General features: G+C 36.5%; 1 protein-coding gene and 1 long non-coding RNA gene across 9 annotated transcripts in view; one reads left to right on the top strand and one right to left on the bottom strand.

The window, feature by feature from the left end:
• Window positions 1–13,343, top strand: part of LOC149690706 (uncharacterized) — a 179,398-nt gene that overhangs the window by 36,474 nt on the left and 129,581 nt on the right. For both annotated transcript variants that reach the window (XR_016383782.1, XR_016383783.1), the window contains exon 4: window positions 12,336–12,500. This is a non-coding gene — a long non-coding RNA (uncharacterized LOC149690706). The remainder of the gene's footprint in view (window positions 1–12,335; window positions 12,501–13,343) is intronic.
• The window catches only part of dac (dachshund family transcription factor), a 132,948-nt gene that overhangs the window by 2,613 nt on the left and 116,992 nt on the right, over window positions 1–13,343 (bottom strand). For all 7 annotated transcript variants that reach the window (XM_089870299.1, XM_089870301.1, XM_089870300.1 and 4 more), the window contains one exon: window positions 11,899–11,982. In XM_089870299.1, the coding sequence (XP_089726425.1) occupies window positions 11,899–11,982 (84 nt within the window). The remainder of the gene's footprint in view (window positions 1–11,898; window positions 11,983–13,343) is intronic.

Below are 13,343 nucleotides of genomic sequence, written 5' to 3'. Positions count from 1 at the left end.
ATTGAAAAAAAAGTTAACTTATTATTAAGAATAAGGCTTAGAAAAAACTAATTTTAATTTTTGTCAGTTTTTTTTTGTAATGTCGGCGCCGGCGTTTGTAAGCTCCGATAAAGAAACGGATTTCCTTTATGAGCTTTCAGATAAAAGTTCTCTGAGCTCACCTGTCCTGACCAGACCAGGTATACTGGAATTGAAATATATAAGTATAAACCGCATGAAGAAACGTTGGGAAACGTGACTAAGATAACAGCTACAGAGAACTAAATAAATGAAATAGCTACATTGGCAGACCACTGTTGTGGCTATACATTGGGCAGTTGGCTGCGGTGCTAATATGACAACTGTCGGAAGGAACCATCGCGTGACAATATATATATAAAATTATCATCGTAGATTGGAGAGTTCCTAGCTACGTGCTCGCAGAATATATAACTGATAAAAGTTTAAAATAATTAATTGAATTTCTCAATATCGTATTTTTTTTTATTATTTTTTTTTTTTTTAATTTGGCTAAATGCATTTAGGATTTTTATCAATTTCAGCTGCCCCCCCCCCCCCAAAATTAAATAGAAGTTGAATTTCGTTTCGTGAAAATACGCCTTCAATCTGATATTGCATTCTGACTTATTATATTTAAGTCCCAGCCCAAATCGCTTCACCTAGAGGATTGAAATTTTGCATGAACGTTACTCTTAATTGCAAGATACGCTCTACTTTATATTTTTCCAATCCGACGCCATCTTAAAAAATGGCAGCCAATAATGTAAAACAAAAGATCTATGAAGGATTTGTTTGAAAGTTAGATGATTATTATTTGCGTCTCGGTGTACACTTTGTCATCGTTATTAATGTCCCCCCTTTTTTACTGCAAAGTAGACGACGGGGGGAGGGGGCAAACAAGTGTAAAAATTTCCCCTTAATTAACTTAACGCCATATTCAGACTTTAATTTATAAATATATATATATGAAAGGAGAGATAGTTGAACGTTGTCCCATCATGCACTGCGAAGAAAGATATAAATTGAATTTGGACGTGACTAGCATGCTAAGTACACTCATTCCCTCCTTGTCCTCCTACCTTCCTCCATCTCGCCTCGCCTTGTATTAATTTTCCCCTATATTACCAATGAACCTCCCATAAAGCAGCTAGCGTGGCCATACAAGAACTTACTCGAAGAATATTCAAGTTCAAGACAGATAGAGAGAGAGGGAAAGAGAGAGGGAAAGAGAGAGAGAGAGAAAAGGGACCTCCCCTTAAGTACTTAATGCTAATACATATCATCTTCAAGACGCTTGTCTTCAAGACACTATCTCATTCCGTGGGAACAGAAAAATAATTTAAAATTTTCAAGTAACACCCCTTGTGATCAACTGCGCCTGCGCTGATTGTGTATAATTATTACTTATGGTTGTAATTCTGATAATACCAATTATAAATTGATAATCTTTAATTCCTAAATGAAGGAATTGTTTAATTAAGTAGATGAGATTGTTGAGAGAGAAAAAACTAATTTGTTTCTTAGCAATTTCACCCCTCATTTGAAGTCTAGAAATTATATTTTTCGTTTGGGTATAGAGTAAACCTTCCTAACTCCGCAACCCCTTCCTGGTGTCGAGTGTCGCTATTAATCCGTCCCAATACGATTGTACAGTACATATTACTAACTAAATATGGTATGAACTCTATACAAAAAACGGACCCTTTGGAAATTAAGAATTGGGAGAGGAGAAAAAAAATCGTATCGATCATTAGTTGGTTATGGAAGGGGTTCTTTTGTCACTAACAGCGTCTCTTACTCTCTCTATAAGCGTTGGTTAAAATTTTTAGGCCTTGGTTATACTCAGACTTTTCATGCATCAGCATAAATCATACTAATTATATATTTAATGAAATAGAATCTATTTCTTCAGTGGTTTTAAGGGTCCCCTTGTATTTTAATGTGATTTTGTACTGATTTTTTAAATTATTTGGGAAAACTTGCTGATGAAATTTCGTTGGAATTTTCAAGCAAGATAATCCAATTTAGCATTGTTATAATTGTGAACAATCCAATACAATAAATCCTAATTTAGAAGAGAAAGGGTTAAAACATTAAGAAGCAACGTGTATAATTTCGTCGCGCCTGTTAAGTTAATATTTATAGCCTGTTTTTTTAATTAACAGAAAAAAATGTTAATTCGCCCGGGCGTTTGGTCCGGGTCCCGCGTTATCATTTTTGCCCCCCCCTTAAAATCATCATTAAATTCGTCATTAATTAAAAGAGGAAAAATGTCCTTTTTTCCTCATTTAAAAATCACCGCTAGTCATTAACATTAAATATTTGCGACGACGACGCTCTGTCTCTAACTATTAAACGAGTGACTTGGACCGTCGCGTACCCCATTAAAATTCCCTTATGAATATAACCGGTTTTATAATCGTACAAACCACTCAAAGGGTATAAATGCGGGAATGTCTCCAAGAGTTAAATATAACCCTGGGCTTTGTTAAACCAATGAAGCTAAGGCCCCCAAATAGTATAGAGATGCGGGTAGTATCTAGAAGAGATGTTAGAAATAAAACAAATGTTGAAAAGCGGCCATTTTGTAACCATATTTATTTGCTTATTATTTATATAAAAGGTTACTAAACAAAGGGTGCATGGAGGTTCTTCTACTGTATAGTGTGAGGGCGGGAGGGGGCGTTACCCCATCTCCAAGAAATTCATTCATGCTTAACTATTCTATTAACTTTGTTATTTCATACCTGAATCACCTAACTTCATCATCAGAAACTTTGTCGGTTGCATTTTCCGCATCTCTTCACTCCTCCCCGTAAGAAAACTTAAGCTAAATTGTTTTTATCCCCTTGACTAAGTAAGAAAAAAGTTCTTATGCTCAGCGTCTGGAAGAAGCAACACTTGGAATTTTTTTTTCTTTCTATATTCCCTTCCACTATCTAGACTTAATGACGTTCGTTTATCCTAAGAGGGCCTGGTGTTTTTTTTTTTTTTAATCCTTGAGGTAAAAACTTTACCTGTTGAAATAGGCTAATTTAGTGGAAGACCCTACGTAGCCTTTAACAATGTTCTTAATTTAATACTGCTATAGGCGGGGGACTAATTTTCACCCTGTCGTAGGTTAAAATGGCCCATGCTTTTTTTCTCGTATCATGCACATTGTAGACCTGTATTTTAATTTTCAACGCTACATTTATTATAAATTTTATTAAAAAAAAGGGTTAATCTATGCCTAAATTTAGGAAAAGGGGGGGGGGCGACAATTTAAAGGATATACCTGACTATTTTACACGCTTAAAAGATTTTAGATTGCATAACCTGGTCACGACCGCGCCTTTCTCGCGTACAACTTTAAATTAAAATTAAAAAAAGTTTAAATAGTTTTTAAGACAAATTGATTAGAAAAGAATTTCTTTAATAGGGGGGAAATTTTCTAAAGTGTTAATGACTTGATATCGAAAGAAAAAAAGGTGATTAAATTTATATATAAGATTAAATTGGATTGAAAAACTTCAGGTTTATAGTATTTGAGCGGTTTGTTTTACTTGGACGGTGCGAAAATTATTGTAGTTACTGCCATGGTGTTAGTAGCTACTTATAATTTGGAGGTCAAAGTTAAAACTATGTTTTTATTTATTTAAAAATATTTAATTACGAACAACAACTTTACCTCCTCAAACTTTGTTACGTCCACAATCCCAATGGGACCACTCCCATAACAGCTACTGGACATCAAAATATAAACTTTTCCCCCTCGACTGGCCATTTCCCTCCATCCTACCCCTCCCCTAGTTCATTTTAAAATCGGTATAAAAGTTGGAGAAATTTTTGGTTAGCGTATGAATTTCGAAGTAACATTAGTGGAGCAGCCTGCCTCTCTCTCTAGGTCGGGTTACGCGACAAAACACTAGACCATCTCACGCTTAATTTACACTACAATATATACGTTTAGATACTTTGATTCTTAATCTATAACGGTATGTTTAATAACATTGCAAACTGGCGTTGAATAAGATACGCTCTTTTAGTACAGTTTTTGATGCTGGGATGGAAATAGTTCTACTATCCCGAGCCGTATCCGAAAAGGTCGTTAATCATCGCGGGGACAATAGGAGAAAACGTCACGTTGACACTTAGAAAGGTTCGGGGGGACGGGGGGAAAGCCCTCTTATTGGCTGGCGATTCGATAGCTTGTATCCCTCCGCACCCATACCCGTATACTTATAAAAAAGTGAACCTCCGATAAAAGTATATTTTATTTAGAAGTGCAGTATGTTAATTCTGTCATTTTTGCCATCAGCTAGTTTTATCTCGAAAAACCTTTTTCTTTTTCCTATACTACTCTTCATCCTCATCTTGAGCTTCTTTTTTCTCCTCCTCTACTCCTCTTCCATCCTCCAAGCATCATAATCATCTCGGGAGTGGAGTGGAGGAGTGTATGATTTAGAAGTCATTAGCAACACCCCCTTTCTATACCCCCCTTCACTTTCGCTACATATTTTCAGACCAATTTCTATTTTTTTCTGCTTCTTATGCATGTCTAAGAACTCTTAAGAATTATTTAAGCATAGTTTCTTCAGTTTAAATATTCAAATTTAAATGAAAGGTTTTTTGACGAAGTTATCTTGTAAGCGAAGAGGGGATAATGGGAAGGAAGTTGATTGGATGGTTGTTTAAATTTAGCTTAAAAGGGTTTTCGAGTTATTTGATAATGGATGCCTAATTATTGTTTAAAAGGCAATTAATTAATGTATTATTAATGAAGAATATAAGGTGTTTCTGATAAGTATGACATAAATTAAAGGGTGAGTGAAGGTAAAGGTGTAAATGAATTAAGACTCCTTACAATATTCCAGGAGAAATTGTCTAAATTCGCGATTATAAATTTGAAAACACCACCTCTCTCTATTATATATTTTTCATCCTGCATTATAAATTCAAATATAGTCACTCGTGATCTTTTATATACTATACCCTTTAGGCATTTGAATATATTGTAGCGTAGTTAAGCCTATTAACTTTCACTACATATCTAGGGGGTATACCATTACGTTTCTAGATTTTCACCGGCGCGCCCATCTTTGCTATGATCATTCCTTCCTAGGTTGGGCTAAAGTACACTATGCGCTAAGCCTCGGTTTGGATCTTTTCTCATATATAAGAAGCACGCGATGTTTTTTAGACCTCATCCATCATTGCTATACGAAAGCTAAGATCATTTTTGAGCTAAAGAGAAGGAATTATTACACATTTTTAGACGATTTAGGCCCTCGTCTCTCCCCATAGAGTATATAGTTACCTATACAGAATCGACTCTTGAAGCTGCACAAGTGTTAAATGATCATTAATTATGTTTAAATTACGTTTGTGTCATCTTTTCGTTTAATATTTTAGTTATAAAATATATTTCTAAGGTTTTCATCTTTAATAACAATCTAAAATAATTTTTAATCCTTAATATCGATATCCGAGTCAAATTTTATAAAAGATGAAAAGGCGTTTTATTTATTAAATTCTTTAGATGCTTTGGTTGTCCTTTAAAAGTCCGCTGATGACATTTTTGCGCCGTCCTTATGATACAGTTACTATGTGACAAATATTGTAAAACAATCCAGGCTTTAATATGGGAAAGATATACTAAGTAATATTACTGCGACGGGGATGGCTTTTTCCCCGGAACAATAGGAAATTCAATCCCAGTTTTCGAGGAAATTTCCCGTTCTATGAATTAAGTATGGAAACATAAATTTAATACACAGTGCAGCTTCCGAAATTGCTTTGGTCGTCGTTGAAATTGGCTTTTAACTAAGTTATTATATTTCTCGAATAATCGAGATGGCACGCGTTTCCTAGTCTCATTATGAATAAATTAATATCTACCAAGAATATATATCTCTATAAGTCAAAAGTCCCGAAGACTGCCTGATAAACGCTTTACCTAGAAGGCTTAAATTTTGCAGGGACGTTACTCTTAAGTAGTAGGAACGTGCTACGAAATACTTTTTCAATCCACCGCAATCTTGAAAAATGGTGTCTAAAAATGTAAAAAAAATAATACTTCTTTATGGCATTACGTCCCTGTATTTCAACCGATTTCACTAATATTTAGTGCGCTGGTAGGCTATATCCTATAGACCCGTTTTATGGTAAGATTTTGTGGTTAAATTGTCCGCCATATTTTAAAATGGCTGCATGAAAACTAATAACAAGGTCCCGACTTGTATCTTTGATATACTAATATTCTATAATATATCTGAAATGAAACCAAGTTTTTTTTATCAATCAATTATAATTTATTCATGGGGAGTTTAAGGCAATTCATGGGGGGTAATTCCCCCTCCCCCTTTAAGAGAAAATCTTTTAAATGAAGGTTTTCTGGTGGCATTAATACTGTCGGGAAAGTTTCTCTATTCTGGCATCAAAATGAGCTGGAGAGAAGCGGCTAAGGGAGGAGAAGTATATAACACAATGGTTTGCGGCTAATTTTACACATGCCCGATTCCCTTCCAGAAAAGCGACAGAGAAACGACTTTCATCATCCTCCTCACCCCTACCCCCTCTCTCCTTCCTCCCATACCTGTCCCTGTTCCTGTCCCGTTCTGTCCTAGCTCATGCTAGAAAAGCCAAGTTCATTTCTAATTATCTTTGGAATTTCCAACTCCTATACATTTATGAATATACAGCTTACATTTCCCCCGGTTGGCTAAAAGGTTTCCGGACCAAAATGAAGTAACTCCAGATTAACAGAACTTGGCCGACCACTCGTTGTAATATTTTTGGTTCGTGCACATGAGGAGATTATCATGGATTTTGTATCGCACACCAACTTATTATAAGTAGGTTGAAAACCACAATAGTTTAGACACATGGAGGATTCATACCATTTACACCAGGAGACCTGGCTACCTGGATGCCAGAAACCCGTCTGCTTTTGTCCGCTAGGTTACTAGGTAGCCTGGTCTTCTGGTGTAAATGGTATCAATCCTCCATTTGTGTAAACAATCTACAGAATTTTAAGTACTACCAAAATGATTCTTCGTCTGTTTACCACAAATACGGATTACAAAATTAAACTTTCGGCATGCAGGTATGATGATATTACTACGTTTTTGCAATCATCGAATTGAGTTAGGGTTCTCATATCCGAACTATAAAGCTATATTATTAGTTAAGAGTGAGAGAGAGAGAGAAATTTAGAAGGTATCTGGAAGATGTATAGCCCAATGGAAAACTCTCTCCCGAAACCATCTATGACTTTCACTTAACGACTATAGAAATATATATTTAGATAGAGGTCCAATTTGGGCCTGCGAAACGATAATAGGATGTGGCATTTCGGAACTATTCCCTCCTCGCCCTTTCCTACGACGCCATCGGGGGCAAAGCCCCCCCTATAATATATATATTGGACGGGAGTAACCGAAACGCGTAGCTTGTGCAGTTAACGCGGACCTGAATTCGGTTGACAATATTGCTATAAACGTATTTCAACGGTAATATCTTCGGAAAACTCGCTCTCTCTCTAGCTACTGTAGTAATATTACTAGATTGGATGGTTAAGGTTAGAATTAATCTCTCATATATACACTAGTAAGGCTCAGAAACGGTTTGTTCTCAATGGTAATACTTTCTTTTCCAATATTAGTTTGCACATTTCAAGCTGCTTTTATTTATTTTCTGGGTTTACCTTAGCTTTTATCGAATACATTTCATTGCCTTAACCATCTCATCTCTATAGGAATTGATTCTAGAATCGCTCTATTTTAATTACTAGAGGGGGCCCATAGATCGGGGCTCGCGCCTGAACCGGGAAAATGCCCAAATTGTAAATGCGAAAGGGGGCGTATACGGTACCCATATAAGTTAAACCTCAATTCCCGTATAGCTCATGAATCAGGGATAATACTTGGGCATAAGTTTAAAGGCTTTGGTGATTCTACAACCCCCCCCCTCCCCCGGGTGGTGGACTGGAGGGAGGTAAGGGGGTACTTTAATTGCCGAACTGGACTTGGTCCGAAACCACCCCAACCTAAGTTGATAATGAAACCAAACGCCGGTTAGATATAATTCTCATTCTCCAACTTTGTTGCCAAGTTAAACTGTACTTGAAAATGGATGTCGGAAACGTTACCAGTTTCCCCTTTTTGGGTAAAAGGTTCGTTTTGACCAAGTTCAGTTTGCTTTTCTATCAAGGTTTAGCCTACTAATGGGGGTTATAGTTTAAAGTTTATGGAATTCTCCGGGTGAATCGAATATAGGTTTGAAAAGCGCGCGCCAGTTTAGCGCGAGCGTCAAAAATAGTTTCAGCGTGGTACGAAAGAACCTCGTGGCGCCCTTTCCTTTTTGGCGCTCTTTTTTTCGCGCCTATTTTTGAACCAGGGAATAGTTGTTAAGTATTTTAGCTCTGGTAAAACAAGCTTTAATGGATTTTTGTCTCTCGGCCCGGTACTAATTACGTTGGAAAGTTGAAAAGTGGACTTTACGACGACGAAGACCTCTGCTCCAAACGCCAAACGGAATAAAGCCTCAAAAACCACCTTAAAAGGCATTGCAACTTTTCAAGCTTGGCTTTTGTATGTTGTCGCACCCAAAAATTTTAGTTGTTAAAGAGTTTATCTTCGACGCTGTACACCGGTGTACGGCGGGTAGAACACTTCTACAGGGGGGATGGACCGTTGTTTTTCGCTTTTAAAAAATTCAATTAAGGCTTAGCGTTTCCGTGAAAGACAAGCGTAGTAAACGTGTAATTTAGAAGCGGGCGAAATATCAGTAGCGACTTGTCAAGAAAAAAATAAATCGAAATATATTTTTGAATGATAGCTTGAAAGTTTAATTATAGTTCATCAGACATTCGGTTTAAATACTAAATGTGTATCCGTGAATTTTCGTCCTTTATCCCAAGAATAAATGTAAATAGTTCTAAAGTTAAAATCTAGGTGGCGTTCCCATCTCTACGCCGTCTATTACTCAATCGTACAATTATTCCCACGCCCTTTCATTGAGTGTAGTCTTTCAGTTGTACTGTATAGTATTTTTGGTGGAAGAAGCCAGACAGGGAAGTTAGTCCGCTAGACCGCAAAGGCATTTGTCACGAAGGATGGGGGGAGCTCCCCCTAGCGGAAAGGGAGAATCAGAAACATTCCCTCTCTCTCGCAGTTTATTTCCGCATTGGAATCGGAAAAGGGCGAGAGAGAGATCTGAAATTCAGTCACTGTGTCAGTGGTAGAAATTCTCTCCGACTGCATTCGGAAGAGGAGAAAGAGAGAGGAAGATGGGGAGGGAGAGAAAGGGATTTCTCCATCCTCCATCCTCCTCCGCATCCCTTTTCTCTCATTCCCTTTCCATCTCTCTCTACCCCAATTCCAATTCGATCTTTTAATAAAAAAGTGCCTGGTTTTAAATTTAAATTAATGATTAAATTAATTCCAGTACAAAACTATTTTGTCTCATGCGAGACTCTAGAGATGAAATATTATTATCATTAAGGAATAAATTCATAGATGGTTTCAAAGGTTACGCGGAGATAAGAGAGACGAAGTCTAGTTGATATTTGTTAACAAGCTATTATTTTTTGGTTACGTATTTCTTTTCATACACGGATGATAAGAGCAGTCAAGCAAATATCCGGTCAGAAAAATAAAGTATAGAAAAGGCCCAACTGTTTTAAGGAATTTATTCTTCCTTACCTTGCCTCCCGCCCCCTTACCTATCGTTCTCTTGTTTTAAAATCTGTCCATCAGACTGAGCAAAATAAGAAAGAAAACAAGAAAAAATTCCCCAAATCTAGAGTTTCCTCCGGTTTCATCTTTGACGGGATGAAAATTTGAAAACTGACTTTGTTTTCTAAGCTTTTTTATTTTTCTTCTACTTTTTGGTTTTCGGTTGAAATATGTCTAGAATATCTTGGAATATTCTTTGCCCTCTTCTAAGAAAAATCTATATAGTTTACTAAAACATTGTATGAAGTTTCATTGGGTTTTCAAAGATGCTATGATTTCGAACGAGTTTTATCGCGTTTTAGAAATTAAATTGATTTATTTATATTTATTCAAATGAATTGTAAAATTATAATTTGTTCTTCATCTTCATCTTTAATGAGTAATTAAGTAATTAAGTAAGACAATAACAATTAAAGAAATATTTACTCCCACGTTATTAATACGGATTTTAATGTAATCAATTGATACCAACCCTAATTACTAATTTTAATTTAATTAATACCCTAACCTTATTATAATTACCCCCGTAACTAAATAATACGATTAATAATTGAATTTATCTATAACCTAAATCTTTCAACACCTTACTAAGCTCCTACACACATGAACGGTGTTGGAAAAAAAAACACACCTAAATGCTATCGGAGAGCCACAGACCCTAATTATCGACACATTATGCAAATTAGACGATTCTATAACCCCCCTCCCCGGTCTCCATCCCCATCCCTCTGAGATCACGTTTGGTCTATAATGGCTTACTCTTTATCAAAATAAACCAAGCATACTACACTCCTTTACCTTTGGGATCAGCCCTATAGTAATTAAAGTTAATTTTCGACAAGGAACCAAAATTTAATCACCATCCAAAATCCCACGAATTTAACGACTACAGGGATGAGGTAATTGCCCCCCTTCTCGTCTCTTTATTGGTTGCTTCAAAGCCACCCTTCTTACCTTTCTTAATAGGTTAAGAGTAGACGTACAGATATAGATAGCATATCTTTCAAGTTCAACTTAAATTTTAACTACACGTCCAAGTTCATATCGGCAGAAAAAAATCAATTGCCTAACCTGTATACTATATCCTCCGTGTCTTAATTATACCTGAGTAAAAACTAAATGACTCTTACCAAAAATCGAAGCTAAGAATATTAAAAAAAAGGGTCATTGAAATAGCGCATCGTAAACAGGGGTTGTACAGTTCTTTGGGTGTGTATTCCATCTTCTCGGCATGTCCCCTTTTCTCTTTTAGACTATATAGAGTATGTTGGGTACGCTTTAGCGCTCACGTAACTGTTTTCTGACGCCCTGGTGCATTCTCTCCACCCCCACAGTGCTGCTCCGGCTCTTACGCTCTTTGAAATCAAAAACTGCGACTCCCTCTCATAATTACTCGACTTAATGGAGCGCTTCTAATTATTTTACTTTCTAAAAGTCTCGCTACCACTAATTAATAGACGGTACGCGCTGCCTTCTTCTCCCTTCTCCACTTACCACCATCCATACATATTTCACTACACTACTCTCCTATAACGTAAGACCACATTTTTTTCTTGGTAAATCGAGTTTGTCCTAACCTTTCTACAAAAAAAGATAGTGTACTGAACTTTTGTGCCAAGAGTGGCACTCGCGGATGAATACCCAGTGTTAAATCTCGTAAGAAAGAAAGTAGTAGTACGCTTTTATACATCAATGTAGCTGCATGAGAATACATCCCCTTTTAAGCCTTGGTAGATTCGAACTACGTCGGTCGTCGTTGGTAACATTTTGATAACCAAGGCCGAAACCGAGGCTTAAGACAAGACTCATTTCCAAAAGCTTTGTAGGGTCTTGTTTCTCGCCCCTATGGACCTAATCAGTTTCGGTTTACTCTCCCGCACCATACTATAGTGGAATTCAGTCTCAGAAGGGGCGAATTTCCCCATAGGAAACCTGTTTAATTTTACCCTTTCCTAGATTGTATTCTTCCTTAATTCCTACAGGGAAAGTATCCTGACTCCTAAGGGTTATTTTATTAACACTCTTCTGTCGTCAAAGGGTTACGGGTCAAAGTTCAATCCCTCGGACATTGTGTCGTAAATATCCGGTGGAAGTTTTTAGGCTTAGCTGATGTTCCTTTTTCGCGGGTAATTTGGTCTTTCGCTCGTTTTAAGTTAAGTATTTTTATAGATGAACTGACCTTTTTCGGCTTGCATGTTTTTGTGTTCTGTCGCAGCCTCGGACCTCGAATTTCTTTCTCGTTCAATTTCTTGTTGTAACGATTCTGTAGGGAGAGAAAAGAATAGGAAAAAAATGCTTAATTTTAAGTTTAAAACTCTATGGGACTTAATTTGTATGTTATATTTTTGATTTTTAAGTATTTATCATTTTTTGATCGAAAAATGTGTGTTTAAAATTGGCGCCTTAAGAATAGGGCCTCGTGGGTTTTTAGCGACACCTAGTGCGAAAATTGCTAAGTTTCTTATCAGTTCTTGCGCCGAAACAATGGGGGAGAGTTTGATGCAACTTTTTATGGTAATTCGATAATGTTAAGCTATATTTCCGAGTGTAATTATATGAAATTCATGATTATTACTCGATATTTAATACATTTCAATAATTTTTATTCGTTAACAGAAAAATGTGGACCCTAATTTGGATGAAAATAGTCGGATTGTTAAGCCTTGGCTGCTATTTCTTTGTAATCCGTATGTCAAATTCGAAAGGATCAACCATTCAAGGGGAAGGAAGGAAGGAAGGGAACCTCGCCAAGGCTTATGATCTGATGCGACTGAAATCAATGTAAGTTAAATTTAATTATTTAGGGGGAGGGGGTAAAAGTTAAATACTATTTAACATAAGAATACACAAGATTATTAATAAATATGCAAAATGTCAGAAACAAACGGTAGAATTGAATAATCAAAGTAACAGGTTGAAACTTAACGAAGTTGGACTTCATTTGTGACAAAGATTTTAGGTTTATGACACCAAAAATCCTTCTTAAAGTACTTTTGAGTTTAAATTTAAGTATAATTGGTTCAAATACACCATTTATGGTTACAATTCTCATATTTTAACACCTAAATCAACTGTAAAACACTATTCTTTACTTTAAATTTCAAAACTCCTCCGAGGCTTGAGTTATACTGCCAGATTTTTCAAATTTTACACTCAAAAAAACGTGGGGATTAGCCCCAAGCTGCCACTGTAAGTTATGCCGATTATTTTTTTCGATACTCCTGGAGTTAGGGGTAAGAAAAATGGATTCTTGGGGTTAGAACAGCACCCTCAACCAGACTCCCAGGCATTGCATTGCATGCCATATTGAGGGGGTGTAAAAACCTCTTGCTTTTTTTAGAGTCATTTCGCCTACTACAGCATTATACAAATTTCAGGTGGCAATCCGCCTTTAAGTGCCAAACCTCATTTGGGAAAAGCTCTCACGCCTTACGCAACTTTCAACCCCCCCCCCCCAACCCCATGCCCCCCTTTCCAACCAAACTAAAACATTCCTTTTCTTGTATATATGAATATTTGCCCCCAGTTTTCTTTTGTTTCAAGTCTAAGTGCAAAAATGTCTTAATGTGAAAATGTAGTTCAATATTTTACCATTATCGAAGAACATCTATATCTATATAAATC

The sequence above is a fragment of the Phalangium opilio genome, unplaced genomic scaffold, assembly GCF_054372755.1.
Source record: "Phalangium opilio isolate 3A_F unplaced genomic scaffold, DU_Popi_V2 ptg000031l_1, whole genome shotgun sequence".
Classification (NCBI taxonomy): domain Eukaryota; kingdom Metazoa; phylum Arthropoda; class Arachnida; order Opiliones; family Phalangiidae; genus Phalangium; species Phalangium opilio.
Note: the sequence above shows the minus strand (reverse complement) of the source record. Positions and strands in the feature narration are given on the sequence as shown.